The sequence below is a fragment of the Pollicipes pollicipes genome, unplaced genomic scaffold (genome assembly GCF_011947565.3).
Source record: "Pollicipes pollicipes isolate AB1234 unplaced genomic scaffold, Ppol_2.1 Scaffold_3718;HRSCAF=4362_pilon_pilon_pilon, whole genome shotgun sequence".
Classification (NCBI taxonomy): Eukaryota; Metazoa; Arthropoda; class Thecostraca; order Pollicipedomorpha; family Pollicipedidae; genus Pollicipes; species Pollicipes pollicipes.
In genome coordinates this window covers 351,971-379,127 of record NW_023596361.1, presented here as the reverse complement: position 1 = coordinate 379,127, position 27,157 = coordinate 351,971, and the positions used below count along the sequence as shown (strand labels likewise).

The 27,157-nt window shown below is 54.1% G+C and overlaps 1 protein-coding gene across 1 annotated transcript; it reads left to right on the top strand.

The window, feature by feature from the left end:
* Window positions 1-15,450: 15,450 nt before the first annotated feature.
* On the top strand, window positions 15,451-25,691 carry LOC119092963 (uncharacterized). Its single transcript, XM_037215860.1, has 4 exons — window positions 15,451-15,764; window positions 17,533-17,638; window positions 17,924-18,037; window positions 24,321-25,691. The coding sequence occupies exons 1-4, from the start codon at window positions 15,451-15,453 to the stop codon at window positions 24,333-24,335; spliced, it is 549 nt and encodes a 182-aa protein (XP_037071755.1). The 3' UTR covers window positions 24,336-25,691.
* The last annotated feature ends 1,466 nt before the right edge of the window (window positions 25,692-27,157 follow it).

The window sequence follows — 27,157 nt, the reverse complement described above, 5'->3', positions numbered from 1 at the left end:
CGGCCAGCACGCCGCAGCTGACCCCGGGGACCCGCCGAATGACGGCCCGCACTGCCGCAACTGACCCCGGGGAGCGCTGGACGCACTTCATTCCACCCTCTACTGCCCGGCCGGGCCGGATTTATTGGCAGCTCTCGGCAGGGTAGTCAGCCACTGGCGGCGCTTTCGGTGGGTGGGGAGGGGCGCAGCCCACACCCCTCGGGCAACAAACTCAACAGGCGCCGACAAGTACGGCCGTCGGCGAGATAAAATGGTCCCGCCACAGGTCAGAACTTGAGAGGGGCCATCGACCCTCTGTGACGCAGCCAGTGGAGCGGCTCTCTCCGGCCGGAGGCCGTGCTGTTCTGTGGCCTGATGCAGCCAGTGGAGCGGCTCTCTCCAGCCGGAGGCCGTGCTGTTCTGTGATGTGACGCAGCCAGCGGAGTGGCTTTCTCCGGTTGGAGGCCGTGCTGTGCTGTGATGTGACGCAGCCAGTGGAGCGGCTCTCCGGCCGGAGGCCGTGCTGTTCTGTGATGTAATGCAGCCAGTCGAGCGGCTCTCTCCAGCCGGAGGCCGTGCTGTTCTGTGATGCGACGCAGCCAGTGGAGCGGCTCTCTCCGGCCGGAGGCCGTGCAGCGCTGTGCGCGGGATCAATACGCTCGGATCTGCCGGTGAGTGGGCGGCCGGACGGTCACCGACAGGTTGTCGCGCCGCGTGACTCGATAGTCGCGCACGGCCTCCACGCTGCCGGCCCCGAGATCCACAGGTGTGGAACCAGGCTCCCCAGGACGGGACTCTCCATTTTTCGCGAAGGTGTGACATTGACCCTGTGTTGATGTCTCCCGTAGATTAACTTTGAAACTTTTACCACCACCACGCATGCGCCTTTAGGGATGTTCCCACGCGGTCCTAGGACTTGTGGGTGAAGGCGTGGCACCTCAAGACCAGGGCTGAGACATTTCATAGAGACCTGGCACCGACACCATTCCGGCATCCGTCAGGGTGCGTGAACATCGGGAGCCGGCAAGACTCAGCTTGTGCTGAAATCATACGCGCCAACAGTTGCTGTTGTTGGCAAAGACCGGACTTTGTCAACCTCGGCAGGGTTTCAGCACGCTCAACCCTGATGCACTGCCGACTGCTGACAACGTGGTGCTAAGATGATCTTTTCCACCCAAAACTCACGTGTGGATGACCCCTCTGGCTACGATCCACGTGATGTCATCACCATCTCGGACCCGAAACCCACGTGATGTGGCAATCAGCCTCGTGCAAAGTTCCGCTCTCGAAGGCGACCCTGCCTGTTTGCTTTAGGACACATGCGAAAGCAGGACAAACAGTTTGACACCCCGACGTTTGATGATTCACTTGTTTGGTGGTCCTCTCCTACCCAGGAGCCGCTTCAGCCGGTGATCATTCCGAACCAAGAGCATCATCTGACAGCAGCCATGCTTGACCGCCACCCTCCGAGCCAATGACCCACGCTGACCTACACTGACCCACGAGCCCACGGTTACTCACCAGCGTCGGCGGGCGGCGGCGGCGGTGGTTGCAGGGCGGCGGCCGGCGGCCCGCCCGGCCCGGGGAAGCGCGGTCCAGCCGCCCTCAGGTGCGGAGGACCACCCCGCAGCGGGCGCGGACCGCGCGCGCCCGGCGGTCCGGCGCCGCGCACGAACCGCGGGTCCCCGGCGAGCCCCGCAGGTCGCTGGGGCCCGCCGGGTCCGCCGGGCCGCGGCCCCCGCAGGCGCGCCGGTCCCATGTGACGGGGTGGCGCCATACCGGGCACGACTCCTCCCGGCTGCGGCACTGGCATGCGTGCGTGACCGGGGGCGGTGGGGCCGCGGCGCGCCGTGCGAGCCGGGCCCGGCCCCCTGGCCCGGCTGGGGCTCGTCCGTGCCGATCACCGTGTTGATGAGCTTGGAGGCGAAGTTGAACATAGCACGGCACTGGCTAGGGCCGGGGCAGTGCTGGCAGGCCGAGCGGCCGGTCCCCCTCTGGCCATCGGCGCGCGGCCCGGGTCAGAGCGAGTCACACATGTGCACGCGCGGACGCACTGGGCGGGAGAGCGGCGCGCGGCCGGCGCCGCCCGGCTGCCCACCAAAAACCGCGATGGCGGCCGGCCCCGATCGACGCCCTCGACACTAGCGCCATAGATCGATAGCGGAGCTCGGCGAGAACTGTGACGTCACCAGTTCAGGTGTCGCCTGATTAATCATGCCTGATTGCATCTGCTTAGCAGCTTAGCTAATTAAGCTCGCACCTGGATGGGAGCGTTTTCTGCTTTTTCGACACGGAGTGATGGTTATTTATCAAAGAAACGGGTTAGCATTGCAACCCGATGGTGGTACATAAGGTCACAAAGAGACTGCGATATTCAACCACCTCATGGATGTAGCTTTGCTGGTTATTTAGCTTTGGTATATTGGCGCATTGGCACGTCATTTCATAGCTTACGGCCAAGCTGGACCTAGTCCTGCCAGCAAGGCAAAAGATCGCCAAGGCCTAACTTTCCCTGCTGACGGTGCTGTAAACAGACAAAATGAAGCTCTTGGAAGACGTTGGAAGATTAAAAAAGTCGCAACTATAATAGGGTTATACCTACCAGGGTTCAACGGAAATTAAAATAATCCACAAGCCAAGAATGCTCTGTTTTCAAAGTCATGGTATGTCCATCACTTGGCTATTGCAGCGTGGATTTGACGGTCAGTGGATACATAATGGGCAGAATAAGACACTAAATTCATCTAGCAACTTTTGCCTCAAATACCTCACACTGCCTACCAACGGCACATCCCAACACGCCATAACGAAGACATTGACAAAAAATTAGACGTTCTGCCCCCACCATGAAAGCTCATCGCTTTCCACCAGCAGCCATTCACTCCTGGTACTGCGCGTCCCTGAAAAATTTCCATGAGATCCATCACAAATGTTTCATACACTCGGAGCAAGCTTTACTTGACAACTGGTTGCCTTACTCCTGTTGACAATGCCATCTGACGAGTATATTAGTGGCGTTTACCGAGATCTTCAGGTAGATTTTTCTGTATTTATATCTCTTCCAGACTTAAAAAATACGACCTCTTTCGACCTCTACTGCCTGCCTCTGTGCTCAGTCAGGAAAAATGCAATCATTTCGTTTCTTGCCGTCCACCTTATTTTGGTAACAAATGTGTTCGGGAACAAAATTTGTCTGGAAAGTTTAATCTTAAGTTATTTTATATTCATCCCCTCAGCTTTCAGCTAACAAAACCGTTTGCGATAGAATATTTCCAAGAGCAACAGAATTGGGGGTAATCTGCTTGTTCTTAACATTTGCTATCTCTCAAAAGAGGAACATTTTTGCCACAAAACCACAATGCGTTTGGAAACAATCTCTTCACCAGATGCCTTCCGTCAGTTCCAGCAGAGAAGTCCGGGAATGCAAACTGGTTTGATCGGCTAGCGTCTCCTGTGCCCCTGGAGATGCCTCGGTATATCTGTTGCGTGCTGCGCTTTTGTACCAAGAGTGATTTGAATCTCTTTCTTTTGTTTATATCACACGCGTGAGTAGTTTTTGCATTTTTGACACACCAGCTGATATGATTGGTTTGCCCAATATCCACGGCCTTCCATCTTGAAGATACGCTCACATAATATTTGAAGCCTGTCGCTTGAATTAGTTGGCCAGTTGTTGGACTGCTCCAAGTCAGGTGCAGCAATAGTGGCATCGTCCAGGCTATCTCGAAGGCATGCGCTGTACAACAGAAGTTTCCCAAATAGAACGAGCGGGGTCACGTGCAGAGTGAGTCTCACCTAAGTATGAAAAATTTTGGTGGCCCGGCCATGCCTCGCTACATTGTTTTCCGGATCCTTATTACTTACAACCACTGACCGCGGGTACACGAAACTGTCGGCAGCAGCAAGCTTTTTTGACGTGGTGGTGGATGAATCATTAGGTATTGATATGCAAGTTGTTTGAGTAGACGGACTTCACCCACATTATTGCAGAATCACGACAATTTCACCTCTCCCATCCATCTCCTAGGAAAAGCAAAATGTTTGAATCACAAAAAATGTGAAGAATGAGGCTCGGAAACAGGCCCGAATTTCGGTGTCCAGACGTAGACGCCGCATGGTCTTGGTGAGCGTAAGCAACTAAGCAACAAATGGCTAATCAATATCAAACTAGTCCAACCCATAATTCTGAGTCGCAATTTCTACACGTCACAACTAATTGCAAATTCATCCATTTCTTTCATTTGAACTGGCGTCACGACCGCTTCTAGTGCCGGCTTTTTCAAACCAGGTTCTATTGGGCGAATGATGTCTTCGTGACCTCTGTGGCCAGGACCTTCAGAAGCAGGCGACTTTCGCCTCTCCAGGTCATCCGAAAAGTACACTTTCCAACGCATGGGTCAAATCCAGCGGGATGGGTTGCCTTCGTTTTGTTACGGAATGTCATATGCGCATGAAATCATTTGTTATATTAGCGAGCTTGCTGTACTCTTGATTGTATCGTGAATGCATATGCCTTGATATGGGTTGCACGCACAAAGAATTGTGCAAGCACCCGGCCAGGCGACTCGTGGTTAGATAGCTAATTCCTCTGTACCTTTCGATACGTCAACAGCATACTGAAATATCAACGCATTCTCACTGAAATAGACCAACCTCTTCTACTTGCTTTTTTAGAACTGAGCCGCAAACCGCGAATTTCATTGTAACAGTGAAGAGTAGGAGGAGTTAGCAGATAATATTCGTGTTTCCTAGCAAGGTCAAAACTTTAAATCAGTGACTGTCCACGATTTCGTTAGCTAAAACTTCCTGACCTGGCCCTGACCAGAGCCAGCCCATTTCAACCAATGGACATTAGGAAGAAGCGCCGTGCCAGAGAACTTATTCCCGCACCTAATATGCAATAAAATCAGGCTGACCTCAACATGCATTAGCCACACCCATTTGTGCGAGTTCATGAAGCGTATGGCTCCGTCATCTCGAGATGGTGAAATATTCGTGCTGATAATTGACAACTCCCACTTTCGTTATCAGCCCGCTCACCCTGCACTGGACAAGACGTCTCAACAGTTTTACGTGAGGAAGACTAACAAAGGTGTTGAACAAGGGGCCACCACTTATTGTATCGGCAACGAACGCACCACCAACAGTCTGAGAAAATTAACCGGCTGTGCTGTGTTGGTCTGCAGGGATTGTCAACTTTTACTGCAGTGAGACGCCTCTTAATCGAATGGCAGACGGGGTTGAGAGGCCATACAACCAAGCGCTGTGATCAGCGACTTCCAATAGATGTGCAGCCGCTGGCATTCGATCTCTGGGAGCCGGGGCAATCAGACATTTCAGGGCTTTCTAGCATCGATCACGCCTGTGCTTCGCCGGCGGGACCTTATTTCTGGGTATCGACTGGCGACGGGCAGGCGTTGTGATTGTGGCCTCTTGATACGATGTGATCAATACAATGGCTCGCATACAAATAGTGCCTTGTGGGATAACTGCAGTACGTGTCCTTCGAGAAAGAGTTTCCAAGAGCTCAGGTGATGTGTAACTGCCCAAGAGCAGTCTGTCCTGTGTGCTATTCACTGCGCCGCCTGCGTGCCTATGTGAGCCTGCAGTTTGTCCTGCGTGCCTATGCACTGCGCCGCCTGCGTGTCTGTTCACTGCGCCGCCTGCGTGCCTGTGTGTTACTGCAGCTGTATTTATGCAAAGGTTTTTAATTAAGATTCACCGAAAGAAGGTCGTCGTATTTAGAGGTTTGATTTGAGAAAACACTGTATGCTGTGCATTGTGCATAGGCTACGATAAACAACAAAGTTTTCTTAAAATTGGATTGCTGTTACAAGCCCTTTTTATGTTTCCTACCAAGCAAAATGGAATTTTTGGTGACCAATGTGTGAAATGTTTCATAATTTTGGAGGTGCCTCGAGCCCCTTCCAGGGGCTCATATGCATTGTATGCTTGGGGTATTGGCAGCACTGCGTAACGGTAAGTTACTTTCAATTCCAATGCCTGCCTCAGCGATTTAAAAAGATCAATTTAATCAGTGAATGCAAAAACAATTTCCAAAAATAGTCATTATGGATCAGTCTAAAACTGTCGCATTGTTCATCGAATGTAACCGATTTTGAATTAACGTGTACACCGGCTTCTGTGGCATGGTAGAGACAAAACCTATGCATAGCGTCTACGTGCGAACTTCGCAAGCAGGGCGGCAAGGGAAGCCAGGAAACACAACATGAAAATAGCTTTGACCGAGAGGTGTCATAGATCATCCGAGTTAAAGGATGCTTCAAGGGAGTCCGGAAGGATGGAATTGGGGGAAGAAGCGTCTGGTGCATGGCGTTAGATGACAATAAGAAAGCATGCTCATTAGGTGTCTTCTTCGGCCCACCTTCTGAGGATGACGAAGTTCTCATGCATTTCTTGGAGACATTAGTGCAAAAGTTTGACGAGTCTAATCCATGTATGAGGATAATTACTGGATATTTCAATCCTCTCGACATTGATTGGGGCGCTACGCTCCATAAGTCTGGTGGTAGGCATCGCATTAAAAGTAAGAATATTATCGAAACTTTGAACACCCTGGATTTTGAACAGATTGTTAAAGGATCTACCAGACACTCTGAGCATGCTTAAAACATATTGCATTTCTTGATAACTAATGTAGCAGAACTAGTCGAAGGTATTGACAAATACAATCGTATCAGTGATCATCAAGTCTTGATCATTAAAATGCACTTAAGATTGAATGAACCAAAGCCCAAGCGGAGGGAGTACAACGAAGAAAAATTGCGTAAATGTAATATTCAACGATTACGCCTCAATCCAAAGAAATTAAGGTTTGAACAATTATTTTCAATGGGTGTTTGTTAAAGGAGATAGAAATGAAGTCCCCCCCCCCCCCCCAGTCAAGAGCCCGTACACATAAGGGAATGTTGGCTCTAACATTTAGCTAAGATCCGCTCAATGCAGTCTCGTCTCCTTTGTTTTCATGCCTCATTTTTGTCATGAGACTATTGGAAATTCGATCTGGATAAATCCGGTCGTGATATCTCTGAATGTAACACCACAGAGTAGTTAAAGAGTACGTTGGAAGAATAATGAAAGTGATAATGAGGTTGTTTCTAGAAGTGTAATTGAACTGTCACTGTCGGCTAGCGTGCATGGTGCGTTGTTTCTGGCTATTGTGATATTCTCAAGGTTGTCAATGCTGGGCATTGTTGTCATTGCGCGGCATTTTCAAACAGGGCATTGATCTTATATCGACAATCTAGTTTTCCGTGCAGTACATAGTTTGCTGTGTTTGCATCCCCCAACGGGACCGTCGTCGGTGTTTGTGGTGTAATAAAAAGCCGGAGTGAAGGCGAGCGCTTTAATCTGATTTTAGAAATGTTCCAAAGGCGAAAGGCAGGCCTTTTATAGTGATAAGAATCGTTGAAAATCTTATTTTCGATTTGTTTCATAACGATGCCGATTTGTTTGCATACATGTTGATTTTTACATGAAATATAAATATATTTCTGGCACGGCGCGAAAGGAGTTAACACAGGTAGATACCACATGCATGCGCGATATGTTTGTATGTATGCAGCTCTGCGTAAAGCATATGTGTTGTGCGTGCCTCCGCAGCATTTCCTACCTGGGGAAACTAGGGTCTGTTTCCGCTTGCGCGTTCTCATAATCCCTCGACACTATGAAATATGTATAAGCCCCTTGACGGCCACAAATGCTCTTCATGTTTTGAATTCACCAGTCACCAACTGTTTTCGCCTATTCTTGGCTCCTCTTTCAAATACTCGGGGATCCTTTAGAAGGGAAGCTCGTCGTTAGCTCTTCATTCACTACTTTAACTGCGTGGGTGTTACATAGCCTCCCATCCGGTTTTACTTCGGTAACCCGCTAGAACCGACGAGAGATCGCAACCCTTCTGGTCTAAGCAGCTAAACGTATCGTAAAATAAGCCAACATAGTTTCTTCCATCCTTAACTCTCCCACGCCGGGCCGATCTCTCCCTCAGAGTCAGCAGCGCTGCGCCTGGATTAACGTGTGGCCGTGGCCCATGAAAGCCGACCAGCTCACGGTCTTGTCCACATCGTTCCCACGCCTCACCCGCTCGACCTCCACTCCATCACCGTCGGGCGACGCATGAGAGCCATGATGACCAGCGGACGCCGGGCTGGACCTCGCGCTGCCGGCTGAGCGCGGGCTCGCGGGGTGGCAGAGGTCACAGTCTGTCCGTGATGAGCCGCTGCGAGAGGGCTGCAGTGATACCCCGCGTCGGACTGCCCGTGATGAGCCGCTGTGAGAGGGCTGCAGTGATACCCCGCGTCGGACTGCCCGTGATGAGCCGCTGCGGGAGGGCTGCAGTGATACCCTGCGTCGTCTGCCCGTGATGAGCCGCTGCGAGAGGGCTGCAGTGATACCCTGCGTCGTCGGCCCGTGATGAGCCGCTGCGAGAGGGCTGCAGTGATACCCCGCGTCGGACTGCCCGTGATGAGCCGCTGCGGGAGGGCTGCAGTGATACCCTGCGTCGGACTGCCCGTGATGAGCCGCTGCGGGAGGGCTGCAGTGATACCCCGCGTCGGACTGCCCGTGATGAGCCGCTGCGAGAGGGCTGCAGTGATACCCTGCGTTGTCTGCCCGTGATGAGCCGCTGCGAGAGGGCTGCAGTGATACCCTGCGTCGTCCGTCCGTGATGAGCCGCTGCGAGAGGGCTGCAGTGATACCCTGCGTCGTCCGTCCGTGATGAGCCGCTGCGAGAGGGCTGCAGTGATACCCTGCGTCGTCTGCCCGTGATGAGCCGCTGCGAGAGGGCTGCAGTGATACCCTACGTCGGACCGCAGGTACGGATTGCGGGCCGGTGCGGTGTCGCGTCTGGCGGCGCTGGAGGCTGATCTGCCCCCGGCAGGTGGCGGGCTTTGCACCCTAAGAGCATCGGTTGACACCAGCTGCATCTCCCGCAACATTGTAGCCTAACGTTTTTTACTCTGCTATTGGCCGGGGATTTCTACTGCACGGAATTCACGTTAAGACAGAACACAGATTACAGAATGTTGCTAGTAACCGGCTTTACTTGAGTATCATATCGGCTACGATGCCCGGAGCCCACATATCAGTCCATTTCAATAGGGTGATGTGAATGATTACAAAAGAAAAGATTTTACGCAAAAAACTGATTACAAAAAAAATTTGTTACTTGTTGTGAACTCGTGTGAAGAGCCCAGTTTGCTCCTGTAAGCGTTAAATGGAACAGTTGGGTCGCATGTACGCTCTTCAGGCTGCGTGTTCAGGCCGTGCTTCTCAGACTCTGTTAGTTAGGCTGTGTGTCTAACGTGTATACAATCTCTCTACGCAGCTTGACTTGACAGGCTCGACAAATATCGAATTCATCTGAAACGATTCTTAAATTGAGATATGTCCTCGGGTGGAAATCCGCGTCGACTTAAAATGATGCCGTGGCACCCGGAGTTAGACTGGGAATGAACCCCACTCCCCGAGAATCCAAACCCGAATCGATCTCGCTGAGGTAAAGTCAAGCACAAGCCTGCTAAATAAAGCCGCTGTGGCTCAGCAGTACCAAAAACGTGTGTAAACCGCAAGGCAAAGCAAGGTATTAGTTCAATTACAGCCTAGGCTCACTTTATGGCCGACATCGAAGCCCATAGAACGTGTTCTGTCCTAAACTGTTGCCAATCGAATTTGAACTCGACTTCACAAATATCGACTCCATCGGAAACGATTCAAAAGTTCGTGCTGTCACACCATTTCTGAGAGTCGAAGGCCGAATGGAGCCCGCAGTGAAAAACTCAGGCATGGGTCTGCTTGTATAGCCGCTGAGGCTCAGCAGCATTAGCAAGTGTGTAGGAGACACAGCACTAGCCAGCAAAAAATGAGGTACTCACTTTTCGCAGTTGACGATCGAATTTGGGGACTCCTCTCTGACGGAACGCAACATGGGATAAAGAAAACATATACGTTTTTGGTTGTGGCCAGACAAAGCCTTGGCAAGCTGGTTTAAGTTTAAAGGCGCACGCTGATTTATTTGTGCCCGTAGAGAGATGCATAGCGATTGGGGGAGTTTAAGAACTACTCATGACGAAATAGGGCAGTAAAGCTGACACGATTTTATTCCAAGAATGACTAATACGTGTCTCAGCAAACCGTACTGAACGCCTTGTACGACCGCAACTGACGATTTATGAGCTGCGGAGCACTAGCCCGGTGTATGGGCTTGATTGACACTGCGAGACCTACATTGGAAAAGTAAACCCCAAAGCTGAGGCTTGCCGGAACTGCATGGTCTGCATGACGGCCACCATTGCATATTTTACTTTCTTGGACACTTCTACTGGCCTTAAGGCCTGAATGGCTGCCATATGTTTTGCCAGTTTCACCAAATAACCAATAAATATTTTCCTACGGTGTCGACATGCCTCATGCGCCCAAATTATATTGTTGCATGCCACATATAGATAGGCGGTTGTGCGGCTCGTAGCACACTTGCGTTTTGCTTACAAAGAGATCTGCATTACAGTAAGGTCTGTTATCAACAGTTAGAACCATCGATATAATAAATGTCAAGCTCATGGAAGGTTAAACACTTTTCGCATTGCATCCCTGCCTTTTCGTATTCCGTCGACACCTCAGCCTACTTGGAGGGCCCCAGTCTGGCCAGCCCGACCCCTACCAGTCGCGATGTACGTGTGTCCGGAAGGGCACTGTGTCTCCTGCGCCAGCGTGGTACGCGATTTTCTAGCTACAGATGTGATGGCCGGAGGGCGGCGTCGCTGCGGCCTGCGCCGTCTCCACCGGCCAGTTCCGTCTGTCTGTCCCGGCGGGCGGAGCCGCCTCCACCGGCCAGTCCCGTCTGTCTGTCCCGGCGGGCGGCGCCGTCTCCATCGGCCAGTTCCGTCTGTCTGTCCCGGCGGGCGGCGCCGCCCGCCTACACCGGCCAGCCCCGTCTGTCTGTCCCGGCGGGCGGCGCCGCCCGCCTCCACCGGCCAGTCCTGTCTGTCTGTCCCGGTGGGCAGCGCCGCCCGCCTCCGGCCAGTCACGTCTGTCTGTCCTGGCAGACGGTACCGCTGCGGCCTGCGCAGTCTCCACCGGCCGGTCACGTCTGTCTGTTCCGGCGGGTGGCGCCGCTGCGGTCTGTGCCGTCCCCACCGGCCGTTCACGTCTGTCTGTTTGCAGGGAGCACGCACCGCTCGATACACGCGCGCACTGGGGCTGACAGCCTGCAAACTGGGCTACACGGTTGCTCAGGAGTCACCTGGGCGGGGTGGCGGCGGTTGGACGCACCAATGGCACATGGACAGACGCGCCAGAGGCAAGCGAGCGGATGCGCCACAGGCATACGGACGGACGCACCACAGGTACACAGATGGACGCACTAGAGGCACACACGGACCGACGCATCAGAGGCACACATGGACCGACGCACCACGGGCGCACGAACAGACACAGCAGGGGCACACGGACGCATTACGTAGGCGAACGGAATAGCTACGCCGCATGGTCACGCCGAAAATACACCGATAACCTCAAGGTCATGTGGACGGACTTACGTCACACGGACGGATTAGAGACACAATAGAGCTACGTCGCTTCGCCGAAGCTTCGCGGACAGACCAGAGCCGGGCGAATATCGCAGAACTACGGAGCCGCACCAGGAGCCCGTTGATAGACCAGGGACTCGCGAGCACAGTGACAGCTCAAGAAACACGACGCAATATCTCCGAGGACCTAAGCCACCCACCGGTGCACTGGGTCCAATCCCCTCCACCCGAGACAAACGGGACTGACGGCGGGGTGAGCGCGCGGTGAGACGGGAGCCGGCGAGGTCGGTCGGTAGACGGCGGCGGTGGTCCGCGGGGCACTCATTACAGCCGCGGCGCGGCGGTCCCCTCAGCCGATTGTGGCCGGCATTGTGCCGCCGGGCGCCGACCGCTGCGCCGCCAAATGTCGCGCCACTAAGTCACACCGCGCTGATGAATGGGCCTGGGCTCTATTTGGCCGCTTTGTCTGTGCTGGCACAGGCAAAAGTGACGGAGCGAACATAAAAAGGAGCTTAGCGTAATGCCTCGTGACAGAAAGCACCTCTCATTCAGTACCAGAGGGGTGGATGGCTGGCGAGTGACTTTCCAAAAATGGCGCGCGTTATGTCCTTTTAACGAAAAAGGTCCTCAGATGTCTTGCGCAGATAAAGCGACGCATACCGGCTGAAAAATGACTCAGTCAACGGATGATTAAAGACAAATCGCGGCTCATTTGCAACGATATCAGTCCCATTCGTTAACCAGTTTTTAGTAGCACTGGGGTCAGCCATCACGGATAACCAGGCATAGTTGGGCGGGCGGGGTCACATCTGGATTGAGGCTATAGTTTAGCAGGAACGCAGGCTAGCCTGACATTTACTGACACCATAAACTTTACCCTAACCCTGTTGTCGCCGCTGGCGCCATCCCGGTGATGAAATACGCCCATGCTCGGCGTGAGCTGAGCAAAAGTTCCGCGCGGCTCTGTGTCGCCGGTATCCATGCAGGCCATCCGAGTAGGGGGCGCTCAATGCAGGACAGCTCGTGCCCATAGCCTTCTTTTCTCAGCCCTCCCCTCGCCGGTCGCTCGGAGGCTCCATTTGACGCATGATTCACTGGACTGTCCGCCGGATGACAGAGACGGCGCGAAGCCCGGCTGGGTAACCGGAGTCCCCCGCCCGCCGCCATCCATCGACCGTCCGCCGCTGCCGACGCCCCCGCCGCCTGTGCGGCCGTCGACGCTCGCGACGCGCCACCATCGCGCGCGCTCGTCGGAGAGGTGGTGCCGTAAGGCTCGACGGTCGCCCCCTCGGGTCGGGTCCGGCGTCGACCTCGATTCGGTGGACGGGCCGTCAGCGTGTCTGGCGGGCAAATGGGCCGCATTCAGGCTGGTCAAAGCATGACTGAGCGTAGCTGCCTAAGTGCGGCGGCAGGACCATGGCCGCTGTCCAGTCAGTCAGTCAGGGGCCGACAGCCGTTGGACAGACTCCGCCCTGCGGTAAGTCCGCCTGCCATTCGGAAAATGCTCGCGCTGCCACCCGTGCACACTTTACAAACGCCGACCACAAATACGCACACGCACGCGCCCGCGATGGAGCTCTAGCAGTGTGGACCGTCTCGCGGTGATGGCGGGAGGGGGCGCCGCCCGCCGTGCGACAGTCGTTACCGGTTGGGGCCTGCGGGCGGCCGCCCCCTGCCGCGTGCCTTAGCGCCTCTCCGCCGAGCCGCGCCGCGCCGCCGGCGCCGGCGAGTGGAATCTGATTAAGGCCGGCCACGATGAGAGACTGGCCGCGCCTCCCAGCCGGAACACTACATAAAGAGCTGCCGACGGCGGCGACCGACCGCAGGCGCGGCCGCCCGCTGCGCTCTGTTCCGGTGCGCAATATTCACATGAGCGATGTTTGCGGCGTGGCCGCCGAGGCAGGGAGAGAAGGGCGAGACCGTGCTCTGGCCTAGGTCGGCGCTGCCTTTGCAAGTGGGCGGACGTGGCTTCGCCTGCTTTGCTATCCCAACACGAGAACCGGGTCTGTTGAATTAAAACGAAGTGAAAAGGGAACTGATTACAATCTCGAATAAGTACACATAAAATCACGGTTTACAGCTGAACATTTTAAAAAGTAGTTACATATGCCCTTAGGGTACTTATACTAAATCGTAATGATAAGCGCACGGGCTACGCATCCTGTGTCCGCCTCTGTAGAGAACGCTCACAACAAACGTAACCTAGTTCAGCGCTAAAAGTGTTGTATTTCATAGGGCCACTTACATGAATGGAAAGCACAGCATGGTATTTTTTTTTTGTACTGGACACATCAGCTTAACTGAAACCACGTGTTTGGCGGTGCACTGTTGTACGATGCGATTGCGGCAACTTTGCAGCGCCAGCTTTTCTTAGCATTTTCTGCCGTCGCTGCTTCATCAGGCGTCCTGTCCTCTTTCCATTTGTCTTCTTGATACTGACTAGCTTCATCCATGTAAGCCGTGAGTGATCATTGTTGCCTGTCAGGCCTCCGGCGGATATTATTTGACGACTCTCCTTTTTCCTTTCCGCTCCACTTCTGATCAATGCTGACAGCTCGCTAAATATTCATCAAGCCTCATTTTTGTCACAAAACATTCAGCCGTCACACTGATTTCTATTGCACAAATGGCGACTCTTTCATTCAGTATAAACCCGCTATTTTTAACAAACATTCCTGATCCCAGAGAGAAATGTGATTTAACACATGCGGCAGAACGGTAAGCAACAGGCGCTTACATCTTGACCCAGGTGGTGTGTGCCGCAGTATATTAAGCTGTAAATGTCTGGGCGGAATTGAGGCCTGCTTGATGTACTGTTGATTTCACGATTGATTGAAACTTAATGAAGTGAGCTGTAACAACTGATGTATGCTGTTCGTTGAGCACAGGGAATGAAAACGCAACTTAATCATCAAACATGAAAAATGGCAATACGGTATCTTCAGCTTTGTATGTAAAAAACGCATTCCAACGCATAACTCAACGTTTTTATCGCACCCAAAGCAATGCTCCAACTTGTTGAGCTAGTATCAGTAACAGGGCTCTGGAGAGATGCAATGTAAATTTGACTATGAAAAGGAATAAATGCGCCGCTTAATTCGTCAGTCCACCAAACCCTCCACTCCATGTGTGGCCGGTGTTGACAGCATATCATGAAATGCTGCAGCATTGTTGAGCGACGCTCAACGTGACACGTACAGACATCCTGGCCTGGATGTACCACAGCCAATATTCCGCGTTGCGTCACAAATGATGCCGTCACACGCCTGGACCTGCCAGATTCCATTCGGATGCGCACGCCCCATTTCCCCTGCTCATCATTAAGCCATCAGCATAAACGGTGCTCCAGTCGGATGTGATCGATGCCGGTGGCGGTGGCAGCCGGGGCGGCGAAAACACCGTGCCGCCCGGTGACCCGCGGCCACGACGGGCGGTGCCCCCTGACTGATCCCCTCCGGAACCGGCGCCTGCTGCGGTCGCCGCTCCGGCGTGGCTGCCTCTGATTACAGGCGGCCGCCTCTCTTCACCACCGCTGGACGCGGACCGCAATCTCCGCCAGCGTCTGGCGGCAGCAACCGACGTGGACCTGCCGCAGATGCCGCGGAGATCCCAGTGCGGCGGCGATGCCTGCGACCCGCCCGGTCTTAGCGGCAGGACGACCGCGCGGTTCGCCTCGGGCGCCGCCAGCCACAGGTTGCAGCCGCGGACGTTACCAGCGCGCCGCGAGCCGCGAGGGCGGAGGAGGACGGCGCGGTGGGCGCCGCTCGGCAGGGGGCGGCGGCCGGCGCGTCCCGGGAGGAACGGGAGGCTCCGCCGCCGGCGCGCATCGATTTCCAGCGGGACGGCTGCGGCCGAATGGTTGCGGTGGCGGCCGCCAGGCGGCTCCGGCGGCGGCGGCGTCAGCTGACCAGCGACAGCAGACATGGCGCCCGCCGTCCAGGTGCTGGTCGGCGCGCTGGGCGGCCTGCTCGGCCTCGCATGGCGGACCTGCGCCGAGCACTCGCCGCCGCTGCTGCTGCTGCGGGAGCGCAGCGTCGCTAACGACTCGCAGGAGGTGGCAGAGCCGCGCGTGGAGGCCGCTCGCGAGACCCATATGGCGGCGGCGGCGGCGGCGGGCCCGGTGGCCGCCGCCCACCCGCTGCTCACCCTGCTGCTGGTGCTGGTCATCGGTTCGGCCAGCGTGGCCGCTGCGCTCGGTCTGCAGCGAGTTCTGCGCCGGCTCGTGCACCGCGACAGGTGGGTGAGCCGCCCGGCCGGTGTCCTCACGCGGCGAGTGACGGCGTGGTCGGCTCCAGCTCGGCCGTCCGCCTGCCGCTGAAGCCTCCGTCGGACCCATGCCTGGAGGTGGTGTGGGACTGCTGCTTGCCAGTCTGACGTTTTGCTTCTTTTCAAAACAGGAGATTTTTCTTAAAAAAGAGCACGCTTTCGTCACGCGAGTCGAAAGGGGCCGTCAGGGCGCAAGAAAATCAATTAAAGGTTATTTTCTACGGCCAAATGTGATTTCATAGTACCATGCACAATGGTCGACATTGTTTTAGATGACAATTCGTATCCTGATTATCATTACAGGCCAGCGTGCTGCCATGGCACATTCTTGCGTAAGTGAATGGCTGGAAACACGCGTAGTTGTCAAAAGAAGCGGATCCATATGGTGCTGTGTGCTTCGATCCGTGCTATCTCTAAGTTGTTCGTATGTGCACACAGAGATGCGAGAGTCCCATTGTTTTTATAGCATGACCGGTACGATACATTGTCGTAAATGTGGCCCATATGTTCCCGGCATATCACTCTGGTCGGTGCTCGAGCGAGTTTGTATGACGCACAGCAAGGCGAGTGGGAATAACGTGCCGAAGTTATTATATCAGAATTGCCGTATTTCTACGTTCACCTAGTCACAAAATACCCTGCTCTCCTTTGGGTCTGCACCAACGTATATTTCTAGCTGAGACCTTCCAACGTCGCAACGATCCAACACTCTTATCCGCTATCCAGCTTACTTGCTTCATCCTGCATCCTTGCGACATCCCACTTGTCTGCATGCATCAGTCACGAGTGGGCTGAGAGGCCTCGTGGGAAGGGGGACCACGACCGGGTACCCAGCGCACACGCGCGAGTTAAGGCTCGGCGGTTGGCCCCCCAGGCGCACGCAGACCTGCCAGACTGTTGACCATTTTCCTCTTCCCATGGCCCTGAAATGATCATTTCTGGCCGAAAGGGTTGAAATCCACCCCAAAAAACTACAACCAACTCGACGATGGGACTCATGTCCTGGGAATCATGTTCTGCGCTTTTACTGTTTACCTTGCGCGCCGGCAGATGGCTGTAGTGCTGAGCGCCTGAATGGCAGGCTGTGCCGCATGGCATGGGCGAGAGAACGTCAGCCACGGCATAAATCCGCGTATATTTACATTACAGCATGAAGGGTTCGCACGTTGTAATCCAGCACGGAGAGCTGCGCCCGCGAAAAGGATTCGCCAGTTTTTCCAATGCAAGGCAAATATCGCCGTAAATTCGCACTGGTAGGCCGAGGGCCGGTCCCATATGAAATCTTGGCCTCCCAATATTGCGCCATTGCTAGGCGAATGTCTAGCCAGGAGTGGAACGTTTTGGAATCTGGAATTTGGTTCTGGAATGGAGTTTTCCATCGTCACGGAAGGGACATGGCCCGTCGTCTCTTTTTCTTGGCTCCATCAGCGAATGTCGCAAACAGATAAATTGGAGTGGATAAAGTTATACTTGTCGGAATTTGAACGGAGCGTGACTGCCGCTTTTCTTAGTCCGATGAGGAAATAAAACTTGAGGCGTAACACGAATTATCATTGTAGCATAAGCGGCAGGCGTTGTGCTTTATTAGTGTTTTATGATACAGGGCACATCAGTGCTGCATGCACACGGAATTATAAGAGCAGTTTTGGCCACACAACCACGCGCGCTTTGATGAGTGCTGTGCTAGCACCCAATAAATCGAATACATTTTGTCATGTAATATGAATCGTATTTTCAGGTTAGGCAGCTACCGATACTTCAGAGTCAACCAGGACGACGACGGGGAGCTGGCAGAAGTCAATGGAGAATATCAGATGGGACTGGATGACTCCAGCGAAGATGAGGTCAGCAAACTGATAGCTGCGAAAGCGGAGGAAATCAGGGTGCTTAGATAAACCAATAACATATGTTGCTTTGTATCAGTCACGTATCGTCGCTGGATGGCGATTCCATCGCTTCCTGTATTGTTAGCATTCTCACGTCCATGCATGGTCACTCGGAATGCGATGGGTGTCTGCACTTCGTTGGCTGTATTTATGTGTTGACGCGGAAGCCAGCAGCGTCGATGCTCCGGCCGCGGCGGTGCAGAATGGCGGCTGATAGCGGGGCGTCGGCTCCTGTGCTCGCAGCTGGGGCCGGCCCGGCTGCCGGTGAATACGCCGGAAGCGGCTGAGGTCCGGCGCAGCTGCGGCCGCTCGCCGCCTCCCGAGGCCAAGTCCCTCCTGATCGAGTCCTCCGATGAGGTGAGCGGGCCCGCTGACTACGTCCTCGGACGTGAGAACGGTCACATCCTCTGTCGGCGGTCGGGTCTGGTAACAGATATTTCGTCTCGGATCCTCCGATGAGGTGAGCCGGCCCACCTGACTGCGTCCTCGGACGTGAGAACGGTCACCTCCTCTGTCGGCGGTCGGGTCTGGTAACAGATATCTCGTCTCGGATTGGATCGGATCGGAGGATTGGTATCGAGTCATCATAGGAGGTGACCTGATCGGGTTTTCGGATACGTCGAATTGGGTCCAGCGAGCCCAAGAGGTCCCTTCAGATAAACAAAATGATGGCATGTGCAGGAGGCCGGCAATTCTAGAGAAGTCATTCCAATGGAGTCATCGGTTTAGGTTCGTTTGGGTATGTAAGGGAAAACCTTCCTGATACGATCCCGGATGAGGTGAACCGACCTCAGGGCATTCGGGCAGTTCGTACTGACTGGGCCCGCGAGTGAGGGGGCTGGTCGTAGTGAAAGCGTACTCCTGACGGACCTCACATGGGGCAAGCTAGCCCCAGGGATTTCGAGGAAGTGCCTCCTGATCTATTCCCCATGTTATCCAGTGAAGAACCTCCTGATACAAATTGGATAAGATGAGCCGGTCTTAGCTGATTCGGAGTCCCTCCTGGCTGAGTTCTAGAACGAAATGGGCCGACTGATAACGGCGACCCGAGAGCGTGACACGGCCTACTGTATGGCCCACGCGATCTGGAAGTAATCACCTACGGAGAGCGACTGGAACAAATACAGGCGTCTCAGACACAAGGCTCAGCGCCTCTTAGCTAGGTGCAGTGGCCAACTTCGATGTCGGCAAAGGCCCACGGACAAGACGGCCCTGTGTCTCTGCGTCAAAGCGTCTATGCTTCGGCCGGCAAAACCGACAGATGCCGAATCACAATCTCATGACGGGGCCGATTATTTTAATCGTCAGCTGGTGTCTGTCGGTCCACTGGTGTCTGTTTAATCGTCCGCTGGTGTCTGGTGTCTGTCTGCAACGCCACTGAGCCAGCGCCTGAGGGGCCCACGTATTTCATCACCTGGACCACTATGCGTTACAGCGAACGGCGTGAGGCTATCACATTCCATGAGGTCTCTGCCATCATCAGTGGCGTGTCTCCTTCTAGAGAGGCGGTGTTTGAAGATGTATCTCTACATGCAGAGCGTTAAATTTTTGTTGGTTATTGGCCGTTTGTTTTTCATCTTGGCAACTCATATGCTGTAGCATGTCTCCTTCCGTCTTCTCGGAAAGTGGCATCTGCGTTCTCTCTTCACAAATCTGGTGCACGTGATACAGGTCGCAATTTTAGACCTATCCTCATTTTACCGGGGTGATCACAAATATGTGAAAAGGTTGTCTTCACGCGGTTGTCGTCCTATCTCGTTACCAACCTTGTTTTATCTAGCTCACGATACAAGTACAAACCAGGCCATTCCATAAAGAACACCGTGGTAAACTCGGTCAATGGATTGCCCACCGAGTTAAGAAAAGCCATGAGGTTGTCGTCACGTCATTTGCTTTGGGCTGAGCGGTTGATACTGTCGACCATTCAGCCTTTTCATGCGAGCAACAAGACCTTCAAACCTCACCGAGTAACCGACCTTAACCTTGAAACCTCTTTTAAAAAACATTTACTCGTATTTCAGGACAATGGGCTCATCTGGCTTTCAGAAGTTCGTGGTGACCAAAGCTTTTTTGATGTTTTAAAAAAATTAGATCAGCGTTTAAGTTTGCTCTAAGCGCTGTATGCCTATAAAAAGGTTGGTCGGGATCATCTTAGATTAGTGACCTCTTTTGACCTTTATTTAGTCCAAACAAGATGCCTACTGACAATCCTGCGATCAACAAATAGGACATGAGCGCCAAAACTTCGCTACAACACATGCCTTCTATTAAAAACCAAATTGGTTTATACCCCGATTATATATTTATACCTGGCTTAAAGGCAATTCAATAAGTCGTAATTCTGGATTAAACTCTCCAATTGTCCACGAAATCACTTCAAAGATGTATGGCATTGTCCAATACTCAGTTGTCGCATCAGGTTGAACCATTCCCTATTATTTCCCTTCGTTGACAGCCATGGCCTGACCTTGACTTGCCGGAGGCCAGTGAACTACAAGGTGCATCAAATTGCTCATGCCAAAAGATCAACCATTTACTTTTCTACATTTATGCGAAGTTTGTCCGGCTATGCTAGAGTGTTTGAAAGTTATTCTGGAAAACCTTCGACGGATCAAATCTCCCCCCCCCCCCCAACACACACACACATTAGCACATGCTACATCCCAGCAGAAAAGGCCTTGGTCAATGTCAAAACATAATTCCCTACTAATTCCTTGAGATGAAGCCAACCAAAACAATCGTCTTTGTTATCGGCACGCCCAACTTCATTAGAACGGCCGCATCCTTTCGCCTGGACCTTGCCGGTCTCACGCTATTCCTTCACCTCTGCGAAACTGCGGGGCGTAACATGGGGACAACCACATGTCCTGGGAGGATCACATCTAAAAGCTGCTGTACAACTTTATCTCTTTAATATGAGCCGCCTCTCACTGCTGTGTCTCAGCGTGCCACCCACGCATCGGTGGAGGGCGCGCTGGAGCCTCCGACTCTCCGCCTTTCCGTCACGTGCCGACTGTTGTCGTACTGCGCTGCCTTTTGTTGAAATGGCCTGCTTCCGCCCAGTGCAGCCTTTGGTACCCCGCGTGAATTTACACTCAAACTAAACAAGACTTTGACTTCACAATTGCTCAACAAATGTGTGTATATGAGCCTAGTTCACTGTCTTTTAATCAATGCGCATGTTTGTGTAGTTCTTTGCTTTTACCATGTACTTGGTTGGGATCGATAGCAGCTCACTGCGTGGAATGATTTATAATAAGCTAAACTGAGCTTAGTTGGCTAAGTGGGCCCGAGGAGGTACCTCCTGATAGGCCCCTGACGTGGTAAGCTGGCGGCAGGGGATCGGAGGGATCATCCCCTGGCAGGCCTCGGACGACGTGGGCGGGCCGCAGGGAATCAGGGGAACTATCTTCTGATACAACCTAGGGCGTCGTGGGCTGGCCGCAGGGAATCAAGGGAGCTACCTTCTGATGCAACCTAGGGCGACGTGGGCTGGCCGCAGGGAATCAGGGGAACTATCTTCTGATACAACCTAGGGCGTCGTGGGCTGGCCGCAGGGAATTAAGGGAGCTACCTTCTGATGCAACCTAGGGCGACGTGGGCTGGCCGCAGGGAATCAGGGGAAGGACGTTTTGACACGACTTCGGACAGCTTGGGCTGGCCGCAGGGAATCAGGGGAAACACATTTTGATACTACTTCGGACAGCTTGGGCTGGCCGCAGGGGAATCAGGGGAAACACATTTTGATATCTGAAAAAATTATGCCAAGAGACTGTGCGTGTGCGTGTGCGTGTGTGCGTGTGTGCGTGTGTGCGGCGTGTGCGGCGTGTGCGGCGTGTGCGTGTGTGCGTGTGTGCGGCGTGTGCGGCGTGTGGCGTGTGCGCGTGTGCGCGTGTGCGCGGTGTGCGCGTGTGCGCGCGTGCGCGTGTGCGCGCGTGTGTGCGTGTGCGCGCACACGCGCACACGCACACACGTGTGCGTGTGTGTGTGTGTGTGTGTGTGTGTGTGTGTGTGTGCGTGCGCGTGTGCGCGTGTGTGCGCGTGTGTGTGCGTGTGTGCGTGTGTGCGCGCGCGTGTGTGTGTGTGTGTGTGTGTGTGTGTGTGTGCGTGCGCGTGTGCGCGTGTGCGCGTGTGCGCGTGTGCGCGTGTGCGCGCGTGTGTGCGCGTGTGTGTGCGTGTGTGCGTGTGTGCGCGCGCGCGTGTGTGTGTGTGTGTGTGTGTGTGTGTGTGTGTGTGTGTGCGTGTGCGCGTGTGCGCGTGTGCGCGTGTACGCGTGTGCGCGCGTGCGCGCGTGTGCGCGCGTGTGCGCGCGTGTGTGCGCGTGTGTGCGCATGTGTGCGTGTGTGTGTGTGTGTGGTGTGTGTGTGTGTGTGTGTGTGTGTGTGTGTGTGTGTGTGTGTGTGTGTGTGTGTGTGTGTGTTGTGTGTGTGTGGTGTTGTGGTGTGTGTGTGTGTGTGTGTGTGTGTGTGTGTGTGGTGTGTGTGTGTGTGTGGTGTGTGTGTGTGTGTGTGGTGTGTGTGTGTGTGTGTGTGTGTGTGTGTGTGTGTGTGTGTGTGTGGTGTGTGTGTGTGTGTGTGTGTGTGGTGTTGTGTGTTGTGTGTGTGTGTGTGGTGTGTGTGTGTGTGTGTGTGTGTGTGTGTGTGTGTGTGTGTGTGTGTGTGTGTGTACTGCTGTTCTGTACATCAGAACAGAGCATACAGACGTGTGTGTATACGTGACTTGACCTCAGGCGCGACGGCATGAAGAGGCGTCGGTCGTGGTATAACCAAGAACCGGTGGGGACCGCCCGGAATACGGGGTTATGCGCGGCGGTAGCTGGATCTATCCGTTGATGTGCAAGGCCTTGGGAGAGAACAAGACACAGCCTGTTCTCTTCCGACGTGGTGTACGCCAGGCCTTATGAGCTCTTGATGGTGGGATGTTCGCAACGGATGGAGATCCCGCCATCGACGCTGATAGGGAAGGCGACAAGGGACCGGGTCGCCGGACAGGGCGGTCAGGCCGGGTCTCCAGAGTGTGCCGGCCGAGGAGACCAAGGAGTAAGTCGTGGACGCAGGTCACGCTGGGCGCTCGCTGTCTGCCAAGGGGCTCCACCGTCTCATCGCGCGCGTTGCCTCCAGGCCTCTGAAGGACGCGCCAAGGGGCGGTGCCTTGCAACGCTCACTCTGGCGGGCGGGAGGCGAGGGCGCAGAAGCGCCGGAAGCGACGCCTCCGTGCTGGACTGTGTGTTAAGGTGCTGCCTAAGCCGCGTGCGGCAGCGGAAGGCTGCGAGCGGTGGGCGTGGCCAAAGAAGTCGTGGGCCGCCCACCGTGGACGAAACGCAGAGAGCGTCGTCCGAATAGCGAGCCGTCACCCTGGAGGTCTGGCGAGAAAACGAGTCGTCGCTCAGCCTCGGGCACCTGATGTCGGTCCAGAAGCTGCGTCGGTACCGAGCTGATCAATTTAATCGGATATCTTTAAAAAGGTTTAAACGCGGCTTTATCTGGGAGCCCTGGGAGCCCCCCCCCCCCCCCCGGCCTTAACTAACTCTCGCAGACTCCATACATTCGGCGCACCACCGTATGTGATGTGTATGTGTATGTGATAAACAAACTCGATTTGTCTTAATGAGAACTCGTGCAGGCGTGCCAGTTATAATGCCAAGGCGCGGGATAAAACAAGGGGGGGGGGGGTCCCATCCGTGTGTCCGCCAAGAATGAGTGGGGTGGCGTGGCGCCAGTGGATGTGTATGCTTGGAGTGAGTGCGGTTGTGCGCCGAATGCATGGAGTCTGCGAGGGTTAGTTAAGGCTGGGGGGGGGGGCTCCCAGGGCTGTTATCCAGTGAGCCCTTGCAAATGTATTCGCCGGTTACGTGGGATCCCTTCCAATTTGGGCGCATTATCTACGCATGCGGTTTTGTTTTTGCCCCGTTCAAATATTATCATCATCTAAGAAGTGGAGGTGGGTTACCGTGGTGTACCACAAGAACCAGGCACAAGTATGTCTCTCGCCAGTTCCTATGTAAAGCACGGCACACAGCCATATACAGGGAGACAGCCGTTCATGGTGCCTGACCGGACCTACCATCCAGCCAATGTCCCGGTCACCCGCTTCATCCCATCTCTGTGGCTCACATGCGTATGTGTTGATATCGGGTGTACCGGAGTCACAACGTGCCGAGCCGTGCGCTAGCGTCAACTGGCTCGTATGCTGACCAATGAGTTCCTCAGTATAAATTTGCTCTTGTGGGAAGACATAATGGCGGCAGCCGGCGACGCACAGCCAGCTGGGGTCTGGCAGCAGCGCAGAGCACCCACCCACCGCAGTTTCCCTCATCACAGTCCCCCCCCCCCCACACACGTGCATATTGATTATTGAAAGGTTGTTGATGATAAATCGTATGTGAATGTTCAGCACTTGACTTTTCGTAAATTAGGCGAACTGATGTCTGTCAGATGGCATTTTAAGGTTGACAGTGCATTTCTGGACGCAAGCTCTATACTGAAAAAGGAAAATCTCTCTCCGTGAAATAAAGAGATTCAGACCATGTGATACATGGCGTTTGGTACCATACATACAGGTGGGACGGATTCATCGAGTGGTGAATCCGTCCCACCTGGTTTTGTAGCATCGCAACTGACCTAGTTTTTTTCTGTTGCAGGAACTGATCCAGTGAATCACCCCCGTCAGCCATTTCATATGTAAACCTTGCACAGCACGCTCACGTCTCCAGCGGAGACAGTGGCATGTCACGCGCCATGTTTGACATGTGTACAGCCTTCGCGAAATGCATGAGATCAGCGAGTGAAAGCTCTTGTTTTGTAGAGATTTGGTTTAAGTTTTATCGTGAACAACTTTTGCGTGCGGAGTGTGAGTTATTTGGCATGTGTGTACCTAAGCATATTCCTCGGGCCGAGCTCCTTTGCCTAGGGCCTAAGCACTCTGTGAAATGACCATGGTTAACGAATGACAGGACATTGTCATGCCATATGTAGGCATTCTGCCATGGTTAGGAGCTTCCGGGCGAAAACTTGTATAGACTTCATTGCTGACCAAAGTTCATTATGCTTCTCGCAAAGCTTGTGCTTGAATCCGAGATGGCTCATCGGTGGCTCCGTCATCAGCCCTGAGGCAAGGATGGACGGCGGGGGAAAGGATGAATTCGCGGAGAAAATAACGTCAACATGATGGCGTTGCACAAGAAGAAAAATCTGAAAAAATGGCTTGGTCTTGGTCAACTCTGCACCCAGTAATTTATTCAGAATTTATATATTTGCGGTAGAACCAGACACAAGTATGTCTCTCGCCAGTTCCTATGTACATATTCATCAATGCCTGCATGTAAAGAAAAGGACTTTTTAAGGAGAGAACTGGGCGATGCCGCCATATTTTGCTACGCATGCGCTATAAGCCTGCATGAGAAACCCACGTAGGATTTACTAATTCCCTAACGTTACACTTCTACACTACATACTGTGAGTACATGATCCCTCATACTTTCATTTGGCCGATGACCACGTGGTCCTTTACGCAGCGAAAACGCACGGGCACGCTCAATGTGCAAGGTCATAAGTGACAGCGTGCCGCCCACACGTGCCGCAGGTGGGAGGCAGCATGTCCCCTCTATCGTGTGCCCTTCCATCAGGAAAATACGGATACTTTTCGTACCATATTTTTCATTTCATATCAAACATTTCGGCGTTTAAAAGGCCAAAACTGCGTAAGGTGAAGCACCATGCGTATCCAACAGTTCCAGCGCAGCATTCCTGCAGGAGAGCACATCTGGGCCACACCCGGCGACCGAGCGTGTTCTGAGGCGGTAGCCGCATGGCTGCGGCCAAGATTACCTCACTCACCGATGTATGATGTCAATGTTACATTATCACGAAGTTATGTTGCACCAATGTACACGCCCCGCCCTGCCCAGCCTCGCCAGTGCAAGTTGTGTGTGCGCGTGTGTTTGTGACGCAGTGTTCATGCCGGTCCAGCTGTTTTTCAATACACTCAGGTACCCGATACGGTATCCAGGGTCGACCTTGTTCTAACACCGAAATATGCCGTCTCTGAGAAGGAAAAACGCACGCGTCGCCTCCCGGCCAAGTCAAATGCCTCGGGGAAATAGGCCTTAAAATGACAGATGCGACACACGCTTTTCTTTGAGACAACAGAAGACAAGCGACATCGACACCGCAAACTGACTGAGACAGCTATGAACAGGACCCACGTCATTCAGAGCCAACACTCGATAACCAAGTGCACCAGGGACACAAAATCACCATGCCTCGCGGAAAACTGCGAGTCCCGACTTCCTCAGGTTAGTTTATATCGCAAACGCATTTGTAGCTGCACGGGTCAAGGAGGCCACCTTTCTTTCTCATTATCGCTTCGTACTACGTCCCACATCTACGCGGTGGAGTATGGCGGAGTAGGGCGGGCGGTGGAGTAGAGCGGGTGTTTGTGTATGGCGGCGGTGGAGCAGAATGGCGGTGGAGTAGGGCGGCGGTGAAGCAAGTGGAGGCGCGGAAGGTGAAGGTGGAGTAAGGCGGCGGTGGATTAGGGCAGCCGTGGGGTAGGGTGGCGGCGGAGTAGGGCAGAGATGGAGTAGGACAGCGGTAGAGTATAACAGCGGTGAAATAGGGGCATTGGAGCAGGGCGGAGGGTAAGTAGTCGCTCCACCTATTTCCGAGCCGCTGGTCATCTTATGCTAGTGCTGTGCTGTCCGCGCAGCCCTCAATACCAGCGATGTCAAATCACCAGGCCAGCTTCCAAGGAGCCAACGACACGATCACAAAGACAGGCCAATTCAGCCGACGACGCGGAGTGATTGCCAACCTGTACCTCAGGCCTTAGCGGCAATAGAATCAATCACAGTACGTGTTGGTGAACCTTGCCGTCGTTACAGAGCGCACACGGAGACGCCCTCCTGTCAAACCTCTTCATGGCCACGGCTTTTTCTTATTACAAAGACACGATCGGGCCCCCGCGTGTTTCCGTCGGTAGGCCTGAGCCGTCCTTACAGCACATGTCAGCAGTCTCAGGCGGTGAGGGTCAGCTCTCTCCGGTACCTGGAGGGTGGGGGTGTCAGCTCCCTCAGGCACCTAGAGATGGGGCGTCAGCCCTCTCAGGTACTTGGAGGTGGGGTGTCAGCTCTCTCCGGTACCTAGCGGTGGGGCGCCAGCTCTCTCAGGTACCTGGAGCTGGGGCGGTCAGCTCTCATGCACCTGATGGTGGGGTGTCATCCTCTCAGGCACCTGGTGGCGGGGCGTCAATCCTCTCAGGTACCTGGAGGTGGGGCGTCAACTCCCTCAGGTATCTGAAGGTGGGGCGTCAGCTCTCTCAGGTGTGGCGTCAGCTCTCTTAGGTGGGGCGTCAGCTCTCTTCGGTACCTGGCAGTGGGGGTGTCAGTTCTCTCAGGCACCTGGCGGTGGGGCGTCAGTCCTCTCAGGTACCTGGAGGTGGGGCGTCAGCTCCCACAGGTACCTGATGGTGGGGCGTCAG

Coding starts and splice junctions, on each gene's coding strand:
- LOC119092963 (XM_037215860.1), top strand. CDS start 15,451: ATGGCGCCCGCCGTCCAGGTGCTGGTCGGCGCGCTGGGCGGCCTGCTC. Junction 15,765..17,532: donor CGGCTCGTGCACCGCGACAG/GTGGGTGAGCCG, acceptor TCGTATTTTCAG/GTTAGGCAGCTACCGATACT. Junction 17,639..17,923: donor ATGACTCCAGCGAAGATGAG/GTCAGCAAACTG, acceptor CTGTGCTCGCAG/CTGGGGCCGGCCCGGCTGCC.